The sequence below is a fragment of the Rattus norvegicus genome, chromosome 5 (assembly GCF_036323735.1).
Source record: "Rattus norvegicus strain BN/NHsdMcwi chromosome 5, GRCr8, whole genome shotgun sequence".
Classification (NCBI taxonomy): Eukaryota; Metazoa; Chordata; class Mammalia; order Rodentia; family Muridae; genus Rattus; species Rattus norvegicus.
Window position 1 is genome coordinate 27,548,258 of NC_086023.1, and position 25,824 is coordinate 27,574,081.

Genomic DNA, 25,824 nt, shown 5'->3' on the forward strand with positions numbered 1-25,824 from the left:
ACTTACTAAAAACTTCTAGAGCACAAAGATCTTATATTTCTGCTTCGCTAGTCATCCACATTGATATCCTGACGTAATTACAATGGTCCCCAATCTCTACTCTTGCTTCTGTCTTAACTGGGCCATTTCACAAATGCTGGGAAAGCATCCAATGCACCACAGGAAGGTCTCTAGCCAAGGTGTGGGGATGCCCTGCTCCCATGAGGCCACAGGAAGGTTTCTAGTGGGGGTGTGGGGAATCTCTGCTCCTGTGTTTGGCTTCTTACTGATTCTGATGCCGCCATGGATTGAGAACTACAAATGGGCTCCTCCACACTTTCCCAGACTCGTCTGTGACCAGTGCCTGTTTTGAACGAGGCAAGCACTCCCTGCCACTTCATTTCTGATTCTATACATGACCTCCTTCCCCCTTGGAGATGGAGCAGGGGCAGAAGATGGGCTACAACACATTAAAGAACGAACAGAAAATAAAGTAAGAAGGCAATGCTGTCTTGTGCGTTCTTTCAAGTGTGGTCGCTATGATGAAGGGAGGGAGTCGGGGGAGGTGGCATTAGGAGGGCACCCAGGGCTTCATTTTACTGCATTTTATGAGAGATCAGTAGCTGTGTTTGTGAAACACGAAAGCTGGAGAAGAAGAAGCACTAAAGTGTCAACAAGAGAACAGCTGAGAGAGCAGAATGCAGGCTGGAAGGGATACTGCTGAGAGGTTGGGAAGAATGGGGCTGATAGTACATGGGTGAGCGCCCAGAGTTAGCCAAGAAGATGAATAATTCTAATAACCACAGGAAGAATGGAGAGCACATGGTGCATCTCAGACCCATTACCTGCTCAAGAACTAATTTTTCAACTACAAATTCATTTAGTACAAAGAAAAATGTTACGTGTCAAATTCAAGTACTTAAATTAAAAAACCTTTTTAAAAATTATTACGGATTCTGGAGCCATATACTAATTTCACAGGCATGGAAGGGGTACAATGAATTCTCCTAAGGTTCTGAAGTGAACACATAATAAAACGTAGACTAACGTATCATTCCTTAAAGGAACGAAGGGAAGAAAACTAAATAGTGTTCTCCAGCACAACGTGGGTGGTGTTTTGTTTCCAATAAAGTGTCGTATCCGGCATTTCCAATAGGTGGCGCAATGAAACCAATTTTCTTAAGTATTGCGGCAAAGAGCAGAAGCTCATATTCTCTAATTACTATGCCACAATCAGAAAATGATGGTGGCAGGCTAAAATTTTATGTGTCAATTTATTAAAATACCTCAGCATTTTTGATCTATGAGTCAAAGTCCCTTTATGGTGATCTATGAAGCCACCAGAGGCAGAAACAGCATGGCAAGAGGCTTTGGGCATAGATTGGGGGGGGGGGGCGCTTAGCTCTTCATTCTGCTGGAACCATTCATGTGGCAGACATCAGAGGCTGTGTCCGGTCTGTGTGTGTCTTTACTTTGGATATAATAAGGGGAGAGTTGAAAATAGAGTCAGGACACATTTGGCTTCCGTTGCTCTGAACTGCATGGCCATGGGTTATGGACAACAATAGTTTGTACCTTGGAATTTTGATTACAAATTTCACACTTTTTTTTTACTACGAGATTATTTATTATAATTCCAGAAAAGAACAAATGGTAGCTCGTTTTAAAAATGATGCGAACAACTGGGTAAGTCATGACTTTGTAACTGCAAAGATACCTCCGGACCAAGCAGCCCTGAAGTGTTCAGGCACACTTACCTGCCCCCTCAGGGGCCTGCTCCTCCAGCTCGGCCTGTGTCTCTGCCTCCTCCGGTGGAAATGTCCTCTCGGAAGTAGATCTTTCTTTAAGGCCTGCATTTTTTTATTCACAGGGTTAACTAAGTAAGACTCCATTAAAAAAAAATCATCTTTATACTTTAAATCATAAAAATAACTTTCAAGCATTTGATTGGGACAAGTTTTAGATGCTTTCCAGTGCTGTCTAAAACTGAGGAAAGGTCTCTTTTATCTCACAAGCGTCTTCCGTGTACCTTTTCTAAAGGGTATTCATAGATATTCACAACATATAACCACGTCTAGCATTGCCCAAAAGAAGATCAGTGTGAGTCCAAGCTCCTCTCCTGTTTAAGAGGATGCATATCCCCTAAGTCAGGGCTCAGTGCCCAGCAGAAGAAAGCACGAGACACGCACAAACTGGGCTGTGCACACTCCCGACTTGCCCTCACTTTCCACAGGTAACGCTTGATTCTTCAGGGAATACTAGAGTCTTAAACAAATCACATGTAACTGATGAGAAGTTTCACAAAGTACCACCTAGAGGCAACAATATTATTTCTCTGGAGCTAAAAGGTATCAAAAACTCCCTGCCTTAAAAAGCACAGAAAGCAGGGCAGTGGTGGGGCAGGGCTTTAATCCCACCCAGTACTTGGGAGGCAGAGGCAGGTGGAGCTCTATGAGTTCAAGGTCAGCCTGGTCTACAGAGCAATTCCTGAACAAGTGGCAGGACTACATCATTGAAAAAAAAAAAAAACAGAGCAAATTAATATTAATATAAACTTTAGACAAAATAAGCCACACTGAAATGGCTTTATTAGACCAGGGAGATGCTCTCGCCCTGTACAGTTCTGTTTCACAAAACCAGACATAAATAGCACATGTGACTAATTCAGACTAAAAGGAAGGGGGTTTTTTTTGTTGTTGTTGTTTGTTTTTGTTAAAGCTGGATTCATTTATTGAGAAGTACAAATGACAAAAGGGTTAGGGCTGGAATTTGAAATGAATATTTAAAGTTATATTGTGAAATGTAATGTGTTTGCTGTCTAGTCCCTGTGGCTACACATAACAAAATTAAAAGGAACCCGTTTAGGTTTCGAGAGACACAATACGCAAAGAGGCAGCTTTCTGTAACTCAACTGGGAGTCGTTTGTCATTTCAACCCAAAGGATAAAAAGAATGGAAAATTCCACAAAAGAAATGACACACTTACAAACAGCTGGTCATGCTGTACCCAGATTCACACTAGTTTGCGCTCTCTCGCTCTCTCTCTCTCTCTCTCTCTCTCTCTCTCTCTCCCCCTCTCTCTCCCTCCCTCCCTCCTTTTCTCCCACCATCCCTCCCTCCCTCTCTCTCTCCCTCTCTCCCTCCCTCCCTCTCTTTCTGTCTCACTCTCCCTCCCTCTCTCCCTCCCTCTCCCTTTCTCTCTCTCTCTCCCTCTCTCCCTCTCCCTTTCTCTCTCCCTCCCTCCCTCTCCCTCTCCCTCTCTCTCTCTCTCTCCCTCCCTCCCTCTCTGTCTCTCCCTCTCCCTCTCCCTCCCTCCCTCCCTTCCTCTCTCTCTCTCTCCCTCCATCCCTCCCCCCTCCTCTCTCTTCCTACCATCTAACTTAACTTGTAGAGCAGATGCAGGCTGGCTTGCTCCCAGCCCCCACCTTGGCCTCAGACAGCCACTCAGCTCAGAGGCAGGCCTCTTCCAGATGAGACATCCAGAGCCAAGGGACCACTGTCTGTCTGACTGCTCCTGAGTCTTGAGGACCTCCTGCAGTGCTGCCTTCCACTGCAGCTACTTACTGACACCGAGGTGTGGAAGGAACAACACAGAGGGCAGAAACTAGTGAGGCTCCTAGGTGGAAGAGAAGCTATGGAGAGAAGCTGTGTCAGGAGGGTAACAGAAGGAAAGGGGCTCAGCGACTGGACCTCCATAGACTTCTAAAGGTCAGAAGAGCAGGGCCGGGAGCTACACTTCAATCCTCGGGCAACGGAAGAGCAAACTGAGAAGCTTGAGTCAGTGGGGCAGGAAAGGAAAGCAGGGTTTAAACGCAGAGATGCCCTAGGATACTACGTCTCTTCCATCCCAGAGGGATGAATCACCTTTCCTAAGAATTACACTGCTCTTCGGTATCCAGGGAGGATTAGAGCAAGAACTTACAGGACACCAAAGGCCAAAGATGTTCAAATCCCTATTCACTTCCCTATACACTTCCTCCTGCACACTTCTTGTCATCTCTAGTTACTAACCATACCCAACACAATAGAAATTCTAAATAAATTTAAAACCTAAGACTTTAAAAAAATTACTTAGTCTTCATGTACTAGTACTGTGGTGTAAAGGCTGGGAAAAATGCCGATCTCACTTTTCCAGGTTCCTCTAGCTACTGTCACTTGTGAAGAATTGGTGCCAAGACAAGCCACTGCTCAATACATCCCGAGAAAAGGGCTAACAAGCACATGAAACCTGACAAATAACCCGAGAATTCAATATACCAGAACGGTATCGATCAAGTTTCTTCTTGTTCCCGCCTTGTACAGTCAGTAAATACAGGTACACCAAAGCTTTCAGAACTAAGCAAGAGTCTGAGATCCAGAACCAAAAGCTGCCACCTTAATAAAATAGGGGAGCTCTTTATTCGAGGGATCTTTACTGGACCCAGTAAAGACAAAAAAATTCAGAAAGAAAATCATGCCGCTCTACAAATATTAACAATAAGGCTCCTTCCTAATAGCCTGGACTCTAGGAGGACTAGACAGAGTGTCCTCTCCTTACTATGGAAACAAGAACTAAGGAGTTCCCAGCACCCAGGTGTGGATGAGCTCTGGTGCCTGAACTAAGTGGGGTGCATTTGAATCTCACCTCTAGCAACTGGCCCTCAAAACACCTTTGATTTTCCATCAAGAAAGAGAGGGGGAAACCAGCATCCCTTAAGATTTTTTAAAGACAAAACATTTAGACCCAGTAAAATTGTGGGATCTTTTTTCTTTACCCAATTTACTTTCTCATTTCTACAAAAAAACAAGTGCCCCACCCCACCCCTTGCACACATAGCCACAGGACAAGTTAAACACAGCAGTTACTGAAGCTTTTCTTTTAGAAAGCTAATGTCTCTTTCCAAAAGGTCTTCGATCGTCTTAAAAGACCTAAGACCTTTCAGCTGATCCACTGTGTACAATCCCCACACAGCAAGCAAACACTGACTACAGACTGTTGGTTATTGGCCGGCTCTGTGCAAGTCACAGTCTGAGAGCAAGGGTGAACAGGAGCTCGGCACTGCAGCTGTGGCAGAGTGCCCAGCCTCCCAGGCAAGCCACACACCATAGGTGCCAATGTGCCAGATGGGTTGGGTCCCACAGGAAGGTATTCTCGGCAGAGGGAGGTGCCACCCACAGCAGCCTTACTTATACTTTGTTCTACATCAGCCCTTCATTACCTCACAGCACTTCACTAGGGGGACTCTGTCCAACTGATGGCCCATTTCCCTGAGTCCCCATCGAGTCAGTGACACACTGAAGATTCTCCAGGGCGAGGGGGGGAGGGAGAAGGGGGAGAAGGGAACTGTCAAGTGAGAGTGAGTCAGTGAGTGAGAAATACTGTCACAGCAGTTAGAAAACACCACTGTCACAAAGAACAAATGCTTTAAATAGACCTTACAAATGCAAAACCTCTTGCAAAGATTGATGTCTGTGGGGAAAAAAGCTCAAGCCAAATAAAAAATATAAATCTAGTTTATGTGATTATATCCTTGGGCAAGTAGGATATGAGACTGCTGCTTGCTACTGAGAATCTTTTTCCTGATTTTTTTTTCATGAAACCTGGGGTACTGGTCCATGTCTGTAATCTCAGGAGGTTAAGGCTAGATCAGGAGCATAAAGGTCAAGGCTAGCCTAAGGTACGGGTGACAGCCAGCAGGACAACTTACTGAGATTCTGTCTCAAAATAAGAACAAAAAGAATTAAGGACTAGCCTTTGTTTAAGCTAGGTAGGGTCTGCATTCAATCCCCCATACCCTGAAAAATGAGTTTTTGTGAAACTATATCTGTCATATAATACTCACCCTTCAGCTTCTATTGGGGCAGAGGGAAAGAGAGGAGGAGGCAAAATCGGAAACCAACGCAGAGCTTGCCAGGTAGAAATGCGGCAGGACAGTGTGGAACCATTGCCTGCCTAGAGCCTCCTCTGCCTCCCCTAAGGAGAGGAATTTCCTTCCAGGAAAGCAGTGTTCCTTCCCCCACACTGTAACAGTGGGCACTGTACACAGCAAAGGTCTCATTGCTTGCAACAATCCTAGCCCCCATCCATATGGTTTCATCCGACCAGGAGTGCACGGCCGTCTGAGAAGGAAGACAATGTTCTGGAAGGGCCTGGAGATGAGCAAAGGCCCAAGGTTCTAGTAGGTTTAGAATCTTTCTCCTTGGCCTCACAATGGTATGAGATATCAAAGCTATCTATGTATTCTAGCTGAAATGGACTTACCCATGTAACCAAGGGAGTCCAGGAAAATAACCCTAAGTAATGGCAAATACCCAAAATGTTTGCACTTCTGAGGAACAGCAACAAATATTTTCAGAGTAACACAGTAACTGACATATGCTGAATCAGTCATCTGTGACTCAATATGTTTGCACTGATGACCCCTAAAGAGCATGAAGTTGCTTGGTGGAAAACATGTTCTACGTCAAAAACTTAGATTTTTTTTTCTTACATGTGGCTGACTGAAGGTCAAATCTTTTAAATCCTGTCTCTGTGTTGCAGTCTGTGTATAGCATGTGGAGACCTAAACATTCTTAGGCCTCCACCCAGGTGTGGCACTCATTAGTATTTTCTCTAACCCTCAGTTAAAGAAATACAATTTCGGCTGAAGGCTTCATGAAGACATGTGCAGCACAAAGGATTGAGAACTTAGGCACTTGTCTCTCAACGCGTCCACAGAAGTGAGAATGGAACCATTGCTCCCACGCCTCTTTCTCCAGCCCCTCACTCAGAGTCCATGGGCCCATTATCATCCACTTTTCCTTCAGAGGAGAAGGGACCTGAGGAGACAAGACTGTAGGCACATGTGCAGCCTACAAGGCCTCTCGAAGCCATTCTGACACAGGTGTCACAATCTACTAACAAATGAGAAAAACCACAAGTGCCAACATGTATGTCATGTTGCAAGAGTTCACTCACGGCATTTTAAGAATGGCATTAGCAAATGACGAAATAGATGATATACCCAGCATATGAAAAAGGACTACAGATAACCTAAAATAATAAATCATAATCGTTTATTCCCTTTCATTCAATCAATGGAAACAGCTAAGTCTTATCCCCACGAGGGTCAGAAACCTGGGGAGCAAAGCAGGTCTAGCACAGCATGTTTGTTCCCTGTGAACTTGGAAAATTCACTCAGCTCTGCAGTTAGACAAGCAGCTACGCCTACTAATGTCTGTCTCATTAGACCGTGTAAACCAAGCCCAAAGTCAGACTCAAGAAGCAGGTTCTATATGGCGTCAAGTTAAACAGCCTGAGCTCCACAAAGAACACTGGCAGCCAGGGGAACACCAACAAAGGGGAAAGCGGATGAGACAGTGCTTAGAAACAATGTCATCTGAAGGTTAGAAGGTGAGAAAAGGGAGAGTCTTAGAAACACTGAGACTCTTGAAAGCATTTTTAGAAAGCAATCTTTAAGGCTATCTGTCCCTCAAAGGTCATGGATCTCCAAGGTTTAAATACGTGCAATGTCACTTTTTAAAAAATTTACAGCATTCTCTCGGAAACTATAAATGTTAGGGGTGTGATTAAAAATTACATATTTACTTTTCCTTTTCAAGTGTATCCTCGGAAGTCTTGTTTGCTAGCTACAAGGAATCATAGACTGTGTTTAGCTGAGTTCTACTGTAGCCATCGGATTTAATTCTCCTCCGAGGGCACTAGGACGGATAGGAACTACCAGGGAATACACCTGAGTAAATCTGAGAACGAACAGACCGCCTGTGCTCTTTGACTGAACTCTGGGTGCTAACACATCGGACCAGATGAGAATACCCAAATCCTCAATTTTAGGCAATTTGTACCCTAAAGAGAAAGGAGAGACTGACAGGGGAAAGGAGAGAAAGGGAGAACAAATCCAGTCCCAACTCACAAACATTCCCCAAAATGTAAAGGGCTTAGTATCTCTGCTGGGTGCTGTGAGCCACTTCTGTGACTGCCCTGGACCTCTGAGCTCCTGTTCTATCCTGGGTGCTGTGTCCAGAGGAGGAAGCGCTTCTACATCTAAAGAAGCTTATAGCATCTTCCCAACATTGTAGCAATGCTCACCTGCTCATGCTGGCCCTGTTCCTAAAGCCCTTTCATTGCCTAGAACTGAGTGTCCCTATACTTTAAACCCCCTCCACAGCTCTTCAAAACCAAGGTAAAATGAATAAACATGCCGCCACTAAATCTGGGCTCTTCCCTGGCAAGTGGGGGGCATCGCCTGTAGGGAAAATATCATTAAATATCTTGCAAGTAATTTTTTTTTAATTTAAACCATGTATCTCACAAAAAAGTCTAGCACCAGGATACATTTGAAGATACTGAAACTCTTGTGCATGGTAGGTTTTCTGTTTTTTCAGTTATCCTTGCAGGTTCTCCGTTGTCCCAGAAGTCCATTTGTGAAGGTAAAAATGTCAAAACAATTTCTGTCACTCATTCATGCCCCGCCCCCAATCTGTTTCCAAAACCAAATGGTCTAAAAGGAATGTTGGACAGATTCTCCCAGGGAGTTTGTTCCACAAGAACCCTCCAGAAAACTAAGGCCATGTCTCTGGGGCCTGTCGAGGTCTCCTTGTGTACCACGTGGTTGTATCTTGCAGGGAATAAAATGGGCCAAATTAGCATGACCAGGATTCTGGAACTCAAGCTAGGAAGAATTAATTTCTCATCACTGATCTGACCTGGGGAAGTCATCAACCTGAAGCCAGTCAGTGGAGACACAAAGCCCCTGATTTTTTGTGTATGTGGTTTGGTATTTGATGAAAAAAAAAAACTGGAATACAAAATACCCTGACTAACCAACACAGAAAATCAAGTCATCATGTGGTGCAATTTCTTTGGGCCAAGAATATAATAGAGATCTTGGTATATGTCCAGAAAGTCTCCTTTGGTGATCCTTTAAGTGAGCTGAGATTTCTCACAGTTTAGTACTTAGCTATGTATAAGCAGCCAAAGCTGTTGGTTTTTAAGAAAAAAAAGAAATGCTATTCTACATTTAAGTTTACTTATATCTGGTTTTTGAGGCCTTTTAACTAGGCCCCAAAAATTCCATTTCAAATCTCTTCATAGAAAAAGTAAAAAGTGACTTTTAAAAAAATAAAGCCTTCCTGAAAAAAAAATTTATTCTATTGTCAAGTTACTTTTATTTTAGTCTACTATTTGTGTGTGTGTGTCTGTGTGTGTGTGCGTGTGTATGTGTGTGAGTGTGTGTATGTGTGTGTGTGTTGAGGTGTGTGTCTGTCGATGTGTGTGTGTGTGTGGGTGTGTGTGTGTTCAGGTGTGTGTGTCTGTCAGTGTGTGTGTGTCTGTCCATGGGTGTGTGTGTGTGTGTGTGTGTGTGTGTGTGTGTGTGTGTGTGTGTGGTGTGTGAGACAGTATTTTGCCCAGACAGGCTGCTGTATGTAGCCAAGGAGGACCTCAAACTCCTGGTCGTCCTGCCTCAATCTGTCAGGAGACACCATAGCCTGGTCAGACTTTGTAATCAATAGGTAATCTAAAGATAAATTAAAGCATCATGCACAGACCAGCACACAACATTTGAAGAAATGTCTCTCTCGTTAATATTTTCTTTATTAATTGTTTACGATGGGCTAAGAAGTTTGATCTCAAATTTGTGGCTGTTTGGATAGGTTAAATAGTCATTACACAAACACAAGGATATAGGCCATCTAACCACAACAGCTGAAAATCGGTGAGTCGTACAGTACCGCGGTGAAGCCAAAAGAAGCCTTTCGAGGATTCAGAATCCATAAGGCTAACATAAACAAAGCATTTGGAAATGCTCTCCTACACAAAATTCTTTAATTCTTGACAACACACAGAACTCAGAATGATGTGTCCGGTACGGGATGAACAGGCTCTCTGTGGTTATGGTGGTGGTAGTAGTGGTGGTGGTGGTGGTGGTGGTTATTATGTAATGGAAAGAAGGGGTAAAAACAGCAAGCTAGGTAAGAAGAGGAGGGGCAACTAAGGAGGCCTAAGGGGAAAGAAGGTGAGAGATAAGGCTAAGGCTGGGAGAGCTGAACCTGGACAGAGAATGGGAGAGATGGGGGGAGAAGGGAAAGCGAACTGGGAAGGAGCTACAGGGCAAAAGGCCTAAGGAATGAGGAGGGAGATGCCAGGGACAGTAGCCTGGGGCTGCCATGGAAGAACTGCGAGTTGGTTGGGGGGAGCTGGGAGTTGGGGAGAGCCAGGCAAGACAGTCAGGAAGGGAGTAGAAAGGGAAGACCCTGCCTAGCTGCGTCACCGCACATTAACACTGCCCAAGGCTCCAGCTTCTTTCTTACTTACCTCAACAGGAGCATTTGATGGAGGATTAAAACCATTACAGTTCATATCACACATAGCAATAAAAGTAGGTTATTACATTTTAGAACACAAACTTTCTTTTTTTGTTTTTTTGGAAACCGAGATGACAAAGAATGCTTGTTTCACAGAAGTTACTTATTGAGCACCAATAAACACATTCAGTGGTTAATATGTAGCATTTCCCCAGTCCGAGTAATCCCGGATTTCCTCTGCCCTTTAGCAGCAAATCGGAGTCAGGAAGGTCACCCATTGCTGGGTGTTAACGATGGGCCTTCAGTTCTTTCTCTTCTGGCTATTTTCCTTTGTGACTGGAGCATGGCTGGAGGAGCCTCTTCCTTTCCTGTCTTTGTCTGTGGAAGCCACTTTACTAGGAACGGACTTTGTCTCTGCTGCCTTTTTCACGGTTTCCTTGGACTTCCCACTTTTATCTGAGCTGGCTTTCTCCTTCGCTCTGTCTCTCTTACCTCCAGGAGACGCTTTCTGGGATATGTCCGAGTCAGACTTTTTCTTCTCCTTCCTTCCATCCTCCCGCTCCTTCTTCCCCCTTCTTCCCTCTTCAGTCTTGCTAGGCACAGCTTTCTCTCTCTCCTTCTTGAGCTCTTCTTTGGTGGGTTCTTTAACTTTCAGGTTTTCCAATCAAAGGGAAAAATGTTTACTGACTAACCTCTTAAATCACAGAAGGCCCTTGTTAGACGCACTGCCCTGCTCCCACCCACCCCGCCACTGGAGCTCTCTCCTTCGGGAAGTTAGTCTAATAGCTCAAATGTTGAGTCAAAAAGAGGTATAAACCTCCATGAAGTATTAGCTATGAAATAAACTCTGGGACTATCTTATCCTATTTTTCCAGCTTCAAACATGGCTTGACTTGTATTTAACAGAGGCTGGCGTGCAACATTAACAAGGTGAACCCATCCATTAGCGCAGAACATAGGCACCATGAGAACAAACTGTAACTTGTTCTTAAACAACCATAATGAAAACCTTTAGGCTTGAGTACACCATCATGCCGTTAAAAGTTATGTTTACAGGCCTTCAGAGTAAAGGTACACAAGTAAGTTAAACACCACTTAGCTCTTCATTCCTCACAACACAAAAAAACCCACATGTACACGTTTTAAATTTTCTTATCTGTAACATTTGTAATAGCAATTGTGTGAATTATTTTAATGCTGATAGTCAACTCCCTAAAATCAGTATTCTCTTTCTTTAAGTGTATGTCCCTGGCAGTTTTTGGAAAGCCACACAAGTCAATATACAAACGCTCCAGGCTCTGGAGGCAAGAGAGAGCAATTGAATGGAAAAGTCAGATATTTCCAAGCCTCAGATAAGATACTGTTTTCACATTACATTTTATAGAGTTTAACTGAGCAGTTAACGTCTCACTCTCTGCTCTCACCAGGACGTGATAAAAGATTCCCACTGACACAAACAAAATGAAAGAGCTAAGGACACGTGAAACAGGACTGTGCCAGCAAAGTGCGTCTAAGATCCGTGTAACACAAGGACGTCCAGGGTGAACCCTGGACATGTGCTACTCACAAAAGACGGTACCTTTCTATGTGGTCTACAAAACTATGTGGTCAAAAAAAACTCACCAAACTATAAAAATACCAATTCAAACTCCTAACCATCTGCAAGTCTGCATCCCACTTTGGGGCTGTTCACAGAGCAACCGAAGATGGCATGGCAAATCGTAAAACACTTAACCAGCTCACTACTGTCAGGCCTTGGTCTGTGCTGTATTTTTAAAATTACATCCTTAATGCTAAAGTGGTCTTAACAGAACAGGAAGAAGGATTATAATTTACTGGCAATTTAGTTTAAAAATTGCTTATATAAAAATAAAATGATAAAAAAATTATTTTCTTCTTGGGGATTATTTGGGACTAACTAAAAATTGAAGATTTCTCAACCTAAAGCTGAAAATAAAAACTAAAAAAAAAAATCCTGCATACCCCATAGCAAAAGGCTTATACAGTAATGATTTAAACACACAAAAAATTATAAATATGCCAATTACTTACACACACACACACACACACACACACACACACACAAACTGTCCTAAGATTTTGAAAGAAAAGCATGCATGGTTTCCATGCCATCCTCCCAAAGAACATTTCCCACTCTCAGAAATGTCTCCATGTAAGGATATACAGGCTGTAATAGGCAATGTTAGTCTACATATGATATCACACAGGTATGGCAATTTTAATGCATTAGACTATCAAACACAGCATATCCTATAGCAACAATCCAGTGCGCTAAGTTATAAACCTAGCCTTTAGTGTTAGAGCACACTGGTTTCTATTCTGCTGTAGGACAGCATCCTCACAGCCGTGGGAGAAATGAAATACATTGCTGATGGATTCACCATTGTACGGTATTTTCTTTTTAAATCAGACCATAAAATGTTTTAGGCAGCAAGGGAAGATGCACATTTGTAAATTCAACAGGCACATTCCTATAAATGTAGTTAACTATGTCGACAAACTCTCAAGGTACAGGCTGTTAGAAAGATCTGGTAACAAAAAAGGAAATTAATTAAAACTGCAAGCTAGCTAGAAGAAGCAAAAGCCTATAATTTAGTCTTCAAAAAGCTGTTCATAACACAGGCCACCCAAGTACTATTAACTGTGGCTGCATTTCCGTCAGAAACATCATGCGCCATCAAAGCAAGAACTTGATTCGCTAGAGGCTGCTTGGCAAAACAGAAAATAATACCTTTAGCCTTAGTTTTCCTCTTGGCTAACCCACCAGGTCCTTCTGTTGGTATTTACAAGACAAAAAGAGGTTATGAAGACATATGTTGAGGAAATTAAAATTCAGTACCTGTAAATTAATTTAAATTGATATATTCCTATGAAATGAATTAAAGTGCTTACGTTCACCATTAAAGGACAGTAAACATCAATCAGAAATATAACCTTAAGACCAATAAATATGGTCTTAAGAGGAACACATTATAACTAACCTGATGATCAATCAGGACCATAATTCACATTAGACCTTCAAGATTTTAGTGCATAATTTGCATTAGACCTTCATGGTTTTGCAACTGCTATGGCTTCTCTCTGCAGGCAGTAGACTTTCCAAGCCACAGACGATCCACAGAAAGGGCTAGGGCCTTCATTTCCCTATTGGTTCACACTGCTAATCACACAGATATTCCAGTAGAACGTTAATCTTTGAGCAAGCACTGCTTTTCCCTGTCATGCCAAATCCAGTGGTTTAAAATTCTATAAGCAAACGATACATTATTACATAAGTCGTGCTTACTTGTTACTCTAAAAATCTTCGCAGTTTTGCTTTGTATTGTCACTCTTGGAAAGTCAAAGTTGTGATAAAGGGATTTGGGCGGTTGGGTTTTTTGTTTGTTTGTTTTGGTTTTGGTTTTGATCCTACTCTTTTGGTTTCAACATACTCTTTTCCGACAAGGGTGTACTTAGATCTCAGTCAATTGATTTTCCTTTTCTATTTGCCACTCTCAAAAATGTTGTCTTATATTCACACACTGGCAGGCTTTCTCAAGTGGCACTCTAAGCTGCCAATCCAACTCTTGGATGTATCAGGTAGGAGACACAGTTCTTACCCGTGGGAGGGTAAGGGATCTACAACTGGTTACCCAATACCTAAGGCTGGAGGGTATCAAACAGGAGTCCCAAAGCCTGAGGTTTATCATAGTACAAACTACAGTGGCCATTTTGTTTCCCCACACTCCAGTCAGAACCCCACTTCTGGAATGAGGTGTTCTTCTGTTAGCTTTGTTGCTCCCATCCTCCATCTTTAACTTCCTCCCCTTTCTCTACTTGTAGTCAACTGTGTCCATCAAACTAGACAGCCCATCTGAGATGGTCGTTAATTACACTCAAAACGTTAGGATCATCATTCTGGAGAGGGAAAGTCTGAGAATGCCATGCCATTGGCTGTATCAAGAGAGGGAGGAGGGGAAAGTGAAAGGGTAGCCGGGATTAGCTACCTGCTTTCTATGGGAGACCTAACAATGGCATCAGAAGAACAATTACTTTTCAAAGGCAAAACTTGATTTTTTTTTTAAACATGATCAGTAACAGTGCACCACTGTATAAAATACTGTCAGCACTGCCTAACAAGTTTAATTAATTCAGAACAAAATACCAGTCCTACCTCTGTAACACTAACCTTTAAATATGTGAGTACTTTTTAATGTGCAAAAGGAACAAGAATAGAACATCTACACTCTAGGACCTTGGATGCCCTCTTGCATTGGTGCATTGTTTCCATGGTAGACCAGACACCCACTAAAGGGGGGCGGGGGGAGGGAGAATCAATCTATTCCCCACACCAACTCATTAGAACCCAAATGAGCTACACTGATGAAATCCCAGGGTTAAAGCTTAACCATAGACAACCCAGAGCACTGGATTACGGCCAGGGTCGTAAAACATTAAGAAAGACTGCTGCGCTTAAAACTTTAGATTTGATGAAAGGCATCAAAGGAAAACAAACTACCCAAGAGCTGCAGATGTCCAGCAGTTCCAAGCATTGGCTTACGGTAATGTTTTCCCAGGGGTGGGGGTGGGGGTGAAGGGGTTGAGGGGGGATAATTACTTAAAAATTTAAAAACCCACAGTGACTTTGGAGGAATTTTTTTTGATGAAAAGATTAGGGCCAGCAACCAAGTGACACCTCTCATACTCAGTTTCTAAAGGAGAGAGAACAGACAGGAAAGGTCCAAGCTATTAGAAGAGAAGAAATTAACAAACACACAGCCCAAGAACAACAGAAGAAGAGCAGGAACAGGGAAACTGGGTTCTAAAAGTCACCACGGGACAGGAGGGAAGCCTGCAGGCTGCTAAGAAATGTTGGTTCCTGTCACCTGAGCTTCCTCCAGTTGGTTTCCCAGCAGAAGGGACAATGGCACTGAGAAAGGTGACCCTGAGACCAGCTTGTTCAGGAGTGGCAGGCAAAGTGATGCCACAGGCAGTTCTCAAGATGAAGCAGACAGGGAACAGAGTTTGGAGTGTTTATCCAAATCTGTGCTATATGAAGAGTAGGACAGGTGACAGGAGTGGCTTTGAGGAAGGGGCAGCTGAGCTACTGGGAGGTGAATGATGGGGAGACAGGCTGGGGTAGATTAAGGAAAGGCTGAGTTTCAGAACCACAAACTATAAACATGTCTGAAGGAGAAGAAGCAAAAGCTCGGAAGAAATTCTGTAATGGAAAGAAATGTAAAGACGGGGTCTGTGGAACCGAAGCCAGCATCTAACAGAAAAACAAACAAACAAACAACAAACAAGCAAACAAAAAAACAACGCATAAAAGAGAATCACATGTCCAGAGGAATACAAAGATGGCGGACCGAAGAAGAGCTTGGCTAGTGTTTACAGCACTAAAGGGAAGAGGGTGGTCCTGAGGCCACAGGACCAGCAGAGGTAAATCACTACTTTTTGTCTCTGGCTGCTTGTGCATTCAGACTGTGGGACATCAACAAACACCCTTTCACTTTCCTCTTTTCTCTCTTTACTAGCAAGGTCAGTGCCCCGGGGACAAAATGAACCCCATTACACAGTAAAAGGTGCAGGTGCTATTTACAACAGTGTAAACAGCTCCCGAGCACTGTAGAGAAAGTTCATCCTGTGGGAAAGGGAACCTCTGGCTACCTGTAATCCACCCGGATGTCAGTGCTGACAGAGCGCACCCCAATTTAAGACAGTCTTGATGGAAACAGTAAAAGAATGTAAAAGGGAAAAAAAGCAACAACAACAATGACAACAACAAAAAGTATGCCAGACTCCTCCCCCCACCCCACCCCATCAGCAGTCACTGTGCCTTTTCTCTGCTAGTGTTCATGGTAATTGTTGTTTACATGTAAATGACTACGAATTCTTTAACGGGTGATTAAGAAAATCTTATGTTTTTCACTTAGAGAGAACTGCCTGACGTACACTCTTTTGGCAACTGCCACAGGGGGCATGACTACAAACACATTTTCAAAACATGGCATCGACTATGATGTGAAGACATGTGCACGTTCCTTCCGACAGCTGGACCCACGGTTTTGCCACATGCAGAACACAGAACTTTAGAAGAAGGGCTCTATTATGGCATCCAAGTAACCCCTTCAGGCAACAGATTCTGTCGTTCCCATTGGGGAACGGTTCTGTCCTTCTTCAGGCAACGGTTCTGTCCTTCCTATTGGGGTCACCTGGTCACTCCCATGCTCCCTAAAAAGACTGTGATCACCATGAGTCCTAGCTTCTCACTTTCCCCCTTCCTATATTGGAACACTGCAGCCATTTCCAACATGGACTACACAAAACCCAAGTTTAAAGGGTCCAAATGGTAAATACACAAAAGTATGACAGGTTTACTTTAGCAAATATAAGAAAACTATGCCATGCTTGCCCTATCAACCAACATATCAACATAGTCACTGAATTCCTTGTTCAGTGTTCCAATATACATCCCGATGGATGAAAATTCCACAGCCCATACCATAAAAGGCTGTTTTACATTTTACAGAGCTAGCCCAGAATCTCCTTAAGAAAGTGCTGTTAGTACCCCTCTCCATGAGACATTGCAATAAGATAGGCAGCAGAGCAGCAGTCTTTATCTGCGTCCACAGTTCTCTAAAGCTGCCAATATTGAGAGAAAAAATAGTAATAATAACCACTGTAGTTAGAATAACTAAGCGTAAATACATATCAACCCAAATTTGAACAGAGAAAAGGCTTTTCTTACATGTCCGGACAGGAGCTATGCAAGGCAGGGGTAAATTTGTACAGAAAAAGACAAGCGCGAGGGGAGCGAGCAGGGCCAGCCAGCGCTCCATCCGGTGCGTGGCTTCTGCAGCAGCCACAGGCAGCAAGCCGACAGCCAGGTTTCCTAGTTAGTAAGGTCAGTTCCTGGAAAACCCTCCGATTTACATCCCAGTGGTCAACATTCCAAGTGAAAGAGTGGCTGAAAGTAGCCAGAGAACCACACACAGTCTCCAGCTCCCCTTCCCGATTTAACTGAACTTGAAACCGGAATAGTGGATCAGCGCATGCGCGAGCAGAACAGCCACATTGGGAGGGGGCCAATGCTCTGTTGACTGCACAGCACGCATCAGGGTTTTAAATGGTGGAAACTGAAAAGGCAGTTGATAATACAGTGATTGACAATTCTGTGACTAAATGAACACTCCTATATACAGAATACAAAGTAGCCGTTCAAAGCTGGCCCATAAATTTAAGACGTGAAGTAAGAAAACACCTACGAAACAAAATTACCAAATAAATTTAGAAATCACAGCTTAGGTGTATGTACTCAATGACACTTAAGAAGAGTTACATTTGCTTTAGACCACGTTTTTGCCAATATCTTTATTCTTTCTCAGACACACACACACAAAAAAAAGCCTTAGACACAAGTTGAAGGAAGTCACAGAAGTCAGGGGTTCAGCAGCTACCTGTATTTTATCATCACTTAAAGTTTTTCAAATGCTCTGATTAAAGATGGTATAAAAGTGTTGGGAAGTCACCATTGCGTACACTTACTTTACAGCTGGGAAAATGGGCATAATTAATTTCTGTACATAGAATGAGCATTAGTATCATGACAATGCAAAAACCTGGTGAGGAATTAATTACAAACGTTTTTAACACAGAAATTTAATTATTCATTCCTGACTAAAACCATCCACAGTTAGTAGTAGTCATGACACTTAAAGAAAACTGCTTTGAAAACCCGCTTTTCAGCCATTTGGGTAAGTGACTTTTATTGAGTTTAGGACCTAAGGTTGTGAATTCAAAACTAATTACCTTTGATTATTCCACAACATTCAAATTCAAAATGAATTTAGTCATAATCAGGAGGAGAGCTAAAACAACTTTGAAAATGATTATTAAGGAGTCCTCAACTTACTACGTAGCTGAGGACTGAGTTGAAGGGCTTATATCCTTGAGTACCAGAAGCTTCTGACCAAGTCCTCAGCGACAGAGTAAAAATACTGTTTGAACACAGAATGAGAAAAACTCTTACCAACCATTTAAGCTTTGAGAAGACCTGGCCTATGAGTGGCACATGTAACCACGTATAAGAGTAGCGACAGTTAGAGAGAGAGCTGCTGCGTTCTGATTTCAGGAGTTGTACCTCAGCCAACATTCCATCTTCCCAGAACAAACGGTGCCCCATCATCCTGGAGCAAATGGTTGCTGACCTCTTACTAGGAGGTTAGTATGTAAAAACAAAGAATATTCGGGAATGATACTTAAATAAAAGTGTCTAAAACTCCGGTGTATTCTGGTTTCAAACGCATGAGGACCCAAAGCTGGGCAGAATTTTAGAGGCTGTCAATGGGAGCTAAACACTCTGACAGGCATTTGACAGTGCCTCTTAGGTGGCACTCTCCCCAGTCTCAAGGGTGGTCACTAGGGATACTAGGGTCACTAGGGTCACTAGGGATTTTCAGAACCGGGCTTTATACAGCTAATAACTGATTCTGTATTACTGAGGCAAACTCAGTTTCAAACGGCTAAGCCAAAGCTGTTGCTACCGTTCATAGTTGGGGAAAGAAAATTTTCTCCTAAACATGAAGGACCACTTCAATAAATTCAATCTATAATTCTAAACATTATATTACACATAACCCAAACCAACAGCTAATAAGTTAGTAAAAAATGGAAACGCCTAATTCAGAAGAGATAGTTTTAATATATACAACATTCTGCAAGACGCACGATCACACGCTCCCTCTTTTATAGTAGGGTGGCCTAAAAAAAAAAACCAATTACAAATTACCTTCTCTACGTGTATACTTGAAAATGAAACCGAAAATAAATTCTGATTTCAGAAATATACATATTCAGACCTGTTAGTATCTAAATTCGGAAACTTCACTACCCTAAGGCAAAAGCATGGAATTTTTAAATTATGTCAAAAGCACCATGAATACAGAACTTGAACAAGTTTGTAGGAACTTATATGACTAGTCAATTAACCTAAAGAAATTACAGATTAAAAAAATACCAGCTTCTTAAAGGGCCATCACTACACAGCAGGCAAGGTGAAGGCCGCAGGAGAAGCATTAGCTTATTAGTCATGCGGGAAATGTTTTTAGAACCACTCCCATTAGAATTATCATTAAAGTGTGAGAAAGACAGGCATGGGGGTTAAATACAACACAATTTCCAACTTAGTTCAGTGAATACATTAAGTTGAAATAAAGCGATACAGAAACCAATTGTATTCCCAAGAACATCGTTTCCAGTGCACTTTGTGAACAGCTACTGGGGTGAGGAAAGCCACTTCCTTTCTGGGTGTGGAGGGAGCCAAGCGGGGGGGGGGGGGGGGGGGGGCTAGCTAAGTGTCTGTGCTGGGCAACATCCTCGGGATCACGTGGTCGGCATCTATCTGAAGTCACAACTGCCCCCACTGTGCGTTGAGCCCTGCATAAGCAAAGGGGGGAGGCGGAGGAGGCTGCTCCATTTTACCACCCACTGATTTTAGTCCCTGAATCGAAGTTACTGGTTATGCAAATCCAAAATGACACAGGTCTTTCCCTGAACCCCTTCCTTCTGCGACGTACCATCAACACCGTCTGCAGTTTCTTCTTCCTCTTCTTCTTCTAGCATTTCAAAAGGAGTCATTATATCATAGAGAAATGAGAGGAAACCATAAAACCAATCTGAACTCTCCTCCGCTAAAATAGTAAGGACTTCCTCAAGAGAATCAATATTTTCATTACTGCCATCTTTGGTCAGGCCTACATAAGAATAAAGGAAGAGAGAAAGAGAAAACAAGAAGAGCAGTTAGGTGGAAAAAAGTTATTAAGCTTAGGCAGAGTGATCTCAAAAGGGGGGTGGGGTGGGGCATCACAGTCACAGATTTACAGAAAGGTAAAGCAGGAAGTAAAGAAACCAGTTGAGAAAGCTCACCTCCAAGCCAAGCCTCGACCCACCCAACACACCGAATATCCCCCCAGCTCATAAGCAGGCTGTCTTTTTCCCACTAGAGCCTTGGGCGGGAACATTGGCAAAGAGCATCAGCAAACTCCGTAGACAGGAAAGGAGAAAGTGATCCCAGAGAGCCTAGCATATGCTCTGACAACCTCCCAACCGGCACACTGATGAACCAGAGCTGACCATACACCCTGGAGTAAACTGCAGGTGCTGCAGAGCACGAAAGCCAGTGGACTACAAGCATCTCAGTTGGCGTGAGACACTCAAACATGGTCATTCATACCAGCTGACTCGATTAGTGCTACACACCCTGTAAGTTAAAAGGAGCTGATATAAACCTCTCTGCCTACCTATAAGAACCCTGAGGAAGGCTCTAGCAGCCACTGGTTGGGGAGGAGAGCAACCCTGACACCTCTTCCCCCCCCCCCGCCCATGAAAGGAGGATTTCTTACTGCAAAGACTTGACGTCTGCTGTTTCCTAAGCACTGTTGCCAAACAGGACCCTCTAAACAGAAGAAATGAAGACGTAAGTTATCATGACTGTCTCCAGAGGGAAATGACCTGGGATACGGAAAGACCCGGGGGATATGAAATCAGTTCCCTATACACTTCAAGGCCCCACAATTTGAGGAAGGAAAGCAGGTGGTAGTTATGACAGGAAGAAATATGAGCATCGGAACCTCCAGAGCCTTCACCTATGCAAGCAAAGCCTGGTCATTTCAGATCATTTCCAACACATTGTCTCCATGTAGCACAGCTACCAGCAATGCTGACACACAAGAGATAGCAGAATCCTGGCTAGCTGTAAAGATTACACTGAAGGTCTCTGCTGGTGTCAATTGAAGATCTAGACCCTGTCTGTTTCCACATGTGAGGGGAGAGGAAAGATACAAACTGCAGTTACCATTTAATTATTTTTTTTTGACAAGTCCTGGGTGTTTCAAGTCTCCAAATGCTATAAACAGAGATCTGCATTTCCATCCAAGACTGGTGAGAATGATTCTTCTCCCCACCTTAAATGCTACCGCTGTGTATTTAGAGAAAACCCTCGTTGTATTTCATTATCCTTTGTGCTTTAAGTGTTTCACATTACTACGTATAAAGTATGAAACTTCTGTGCTTCAGAAGTAGAACTGAGCAACAAATATTTGGGGACAGTAACGTATCTATGCAGCCTGTAGTTGCATGTGTCCCGAATGCATTTGTGTGCACCACACACTTGGCATGTGTGCATATGTGGTGATCAGAAGTTTATGTCATGTGGTGCCAAGCATCTTCTTCATGAGCCAGTGCTGAGCCTGGAAGTCTTAAAGTTCACAGTGAGCTTAAATGGAATGTGGGAGCCCGGGTAGGTTCCAAGTGAACCACCACAGGGTTTCTCCCTAGAAGAGAGCACTGATCAGGCTAGAGGAGCTGGACAGCAAGTCCTGAGGGATTCTCCTGCCCAGCCCCTGAGGATAAGTGAACTGTTGCACCTGTAAGGATCCAGACTTGGGTCCTCATGCCTCCACAGCAGAGTATTACCAACCAACCTATATCCAAAGCCACATCTGTAGTTCTTAAAACAGGAATGCCAGTCTGAAGGGAAAAGTGATCCTGGGTCTGCGATTCCTCCGAATCAGAGTCCACGCCAAATGAGCAGCATTAAATGCTGGGCGAGTTCCATGTTCCTCCCCATGGCCTCACACTTCTCTCAGTCTGTACCTAAGGCATGTACAGGAGCCGCTGAGCATCTGCCCTTGGTGCCGCAGCCACACCTGACAGGGGTCAGCTATGTGTTATAGAACAAGGGGCAGGCACGCATCTTCAGGTGAGGTTCTTATAAGATGTTACTCCTAGCACAGTCCTGGGACATTTCCTACGGACAGTGTGTGGGAAACATGCTTTGTCTTTATTTTATTTTTATCCCATTTTCTTGTTTGGAGATTGTGAATCAATTACATCACTTTCCCCTTCCTTGCCTTTCCTCCAAACCCTCCTGTTGCTGCTCCACCTGCCTGCTGTCTTTCCAGCTCACTGCCCCTCGCTAACTGTGGTCGCAGACACACGTGTCTGTAGGTTTCCTTAATACACTGAAACCAACGTCACTTGCTTTTTAGACAATTTGGCCTAAACAATAAGAAAGTCTACATCCAAGGACACGATTGGTACATTTTCAAAGTACACTGGGAGACTGTGAACGGATGGAATCAGTAACAGCTATTGGTGTTGAGGAAAGCCTTAATAGGTGGAAAAAAAGCACCGTGTCTGTAGACTTTCCACAAATTAGTATGATTTAGAGTTAGACTTCAAAGGCCAAGGGGTTAAAAACTATGGCATACGCCAGGTCTGTGGACATTTGACACGAACATTAATTACTGTGCCTCTTGGTCATCTCTGTCCTCCTCCCTCCATTACCTTGCTTCCTGCCTTTACCTAAAACTATGCTCTTAGAGCCCAGGTCTCACCCCAGCAGCACAGAAAGCAAGGGTTGGTGCCTTCGTGGGGCATGCTCTGTAGCTTCTCCCCCACCACAAGGAGCACCCCAACTCTGTCCCAGCGCCTGCATATAACTGAGGCACAGCTAGGCTTTAGTCACCTCATGCTGGAGGAAAGAACCCAGCCATCCTAGTCGGGGAGAGCTGAAGTGTACCGGGTGCAGAGGAAAAAGACCTTGCAGTGCCTGGGGACAGGTGTCATTGGACCTGGCAGTTCTTCATCAAAGTCATAACGCAAGTACATACTGACAGCTGCTCACAGAGTGGCTCGTTCAGAGCTCTCCCTCCCCCCAAGACTCGGCTCCTGGCGCAGAGGTGGAATAAAAGGAGCAAACTGGGCTGCTCACACTGTTTGTGTCTACTGCAGACAGCCATTCTCAGTGTTACAGTTAACTAGCCTGGTGCGTGTGTGTGCGTGTGTGTTATCCTTTAAAAGCTCTACTATTCAGAATTCACTTACAGTAGCATCTTGCATCAGGAACACCAGTTACAGCAAGAAAAACGCCATCCTCCTAACGGATTAAGTTGCTCATGACTTTATTTCTTTCAATTGCCTAAAACTACGGTCACCTGAGGATTTAATGTAGGTACTGAAACTCTAAGATAGAAAAATGATAAAATTACAGTCAGGATGCCATCACCACTAGATCAAGAGATATCATGAAAGTGGTACAGTGGACTTCCAACTGTAAATGACTGCCTCCCACCGTGCAAGAGGGAAAAACACACCCCAGGGCAGGGCTAAATCAGAAGCTGAATTACAGCTAAAACTGTTTCCCATGCAGAATTTGTTTGAAAGGAAGTAAGGTCTAACTATGCAAAACTGCTTACCTGCTACAGTACCTTCCTATTCCTTCATAATCACAAATTCACAAAAATGGTTTCTTTAGCAGGTTATTAAACTCAGTGCATAGATAATATCAGGCCAGAACTACTGCTTTGCTAAATCACTTGCTATAAAGCTTTAGTACGTATCTGCTTCATACTAAGGAAAAGGAAGTGAGCTGCCTAAAACCAGAAATAACAGGCCACAGTACACAAAATTTGCATATTCAAATTGGCACTGTCCTTTCTGTTTAAAATACTAAGACAATATTTTAAAGCAATGAGGAAATACCAATCTTTATTCCAAGAGAAACCTAGCTGGTAGCAAAATTACAGAGAGGAATCCATGACTGTCAAAGCAGAAAAATGTGATTAAAAACCGCTAGGTTCACATTTTAATGTGAAAATTAGCTACAACCAGGACATTAAAGATTATTTACTGCCACGGTTTTATTTCAAAACTAACCTATGTAAACCTTGAGAAATGTACAGTGTCGTCTACAGTCATATCCCACTGAACATGCGGTCCTCATTTGGTCTTATGAATGGTAAGTAAAGCTGGCCCTAATCAGTATTTGAAAGGGAGACATTTACATCTTATAGTCAGAATAAATCATACCAAATGGTACTTTAAAAAAAAATCAGTTCTTCATTTGAAAACACATGAGGACATTCTATCTCTAAACATTAAGTTCAGAATATAAAGTGCTTAAATCTGGAAACACAAATGAAGCTACAATTATTAAAATTTGATGTGTTAAGAGCTACATGCTCTTGTAAGAGCGATTTGAAAAGCCACAATGGAAAAGTGCTCCTTTAGCATATCAATAAAAATGAAATATTAAGTTGCAAAATATCTTCCATAAAATGTTCACAGTTCCTACCCCTGAAAGGCCAGGAGAATGAATGGAAATCTGCAGCTGCCAGGCACAGGGGTTGGGAGGAGGGGGGCGGTACGGAGGTTGGGAGTAGCGGTAGAGGAATCTCTAAGACGTCCCAGAGACCTGCGAATGGGGGAGGCTCCCAGGACTCAATGCAGGTGACCTTAGCTGAGATGCCCAACAGTGGGGATACTGAACCTGAAAAGGCCACATCCTGTAGACAGACATGAGCCCCAGTGGAGAGATAAGGGCAGCAACACACACAAAATTTTCAATGCAAAATCTGTCCTGTCTAAAAGAAATGCAGGGACCAAGGTGGAGCAGAGACTAAAGGAATGGCCAACCAACAAGGGCCCAACTTGAGGCTCATCCTAATGCAGGCTCCAATCCCTGATGCTGTGAATGATACTCTGTTAGGCTTACAAACAGAAGCCTAGCATAACTGTTCACTGACAGGCTCTACCAGCAGCCGACAGAGACAGATGCAGATACTTATAACCAAATATTGGATGGAGGCAGGGGATCCCTGTGGAAGAGTTAGGGGAAGAATTGAAGGCCCTTAAGGAGATGGCATCCACATGGGAAGATCAACAGGATCAACTAAGCTGGATTCCTGGGAGCCCTCAGAGACTGAGCATACATGGGCTGGATGGAGGCCCCACACATGTAGCAGAGGGATGCCTTGTTCTGCCTCAGGGGAAAAGTATGTGCCTATTCCTACAGAGACTTGATGTGCCAGGGCAGAGGGATACCCAGAGGGTCCCCACCCTCTCAGAAGTGAATTGGAGGGAGGGGGAAGGAAGGGACTCTGTGAAGGGGAACCGGGAGGGCAGCAGTTGGGATATAAATAAATAAATGAATGAACAAATCGATAAATAGAAATGTTTACACTTGCTGAAGATAATTATCAGAGCAAAAATATTCTTTTGACTTCATTATCTAAGTCCTTCTAACAAAAGAGAGGAAGCAGGGTACTTGCCTAATAAAACCTTGGCATCATCCACATCGAAGTCCCCATCACCATCTGCGTCATAGACTCCTAGCTTTCCTACAACAGGAGAGAAATGACAGACACAGGAACAGAGAGAAAACAAATTTAATAAGTATCGGTCTCTTGCTGCCAGTTTTAGACACCATAAATATCATGAGTCCTCTCCTTTCACAGCTGCAAAGCCAGACTGGAAGAATACATCATCAAAGCTACCAGGCAGGCATCTACAGACTCAGGGAGTATACGGCTAACGAAACTCTGAGTAAGAGGTTTTCCCTAACAATTCAGGAAGATTCTGATTCTATCACTTCACAGCAATTTTACTATTCTCCCCAAAATACTTTACATAAATACCTTAATTTACATATACAAGAAGAATAGCCCATTTCTAACAGTCTAACAATGTATATAATTTGATGCTTTTGAGATATAAAACT

At 43.3% G+C, this 25,824-nt stretch overlaps 1 protein-coding gene across 16 annotated transcripts in view; it reads right to left on the reverse strand.

Annotated features, from left to right (window-relative positions):
- Asph (aspartate-beta-hydroxylase) overlaps positions 1–25,824 on the reverse strand; it is a 212,587-nt gene that overhangs the window by 149,325 nt on the left and 37,438 nt on the right. For 8 of the 16 annotated variants that reach the window (XM_006237861.5, XM_006237862.5, XM_006237859.5 and 5 more), the window contains 2 exons: positions 25,376–25,444; positions 1,737–1,829 (listed from right to left, as the gene is read on the reverse strand). In XM_006237861.5, coding sequence (XP_006237923.1) covers positions 1,737–1,829; positions 25,376–25,444 — 162 coding nt within the window. Of the gene's footprint in view, positions 1–1,736; positions 1,830–9,518; positions 10,911–13,014; positions 13,057–17,621; positions 20,018–25,375; positions 25,445–25,824 lie in introns of those variants that run through there. The other 8 variants (XR_010066377.1, XM_063287527.1, XM_039109773.2 and 5 more) reach the window with 4 other exon arrangements.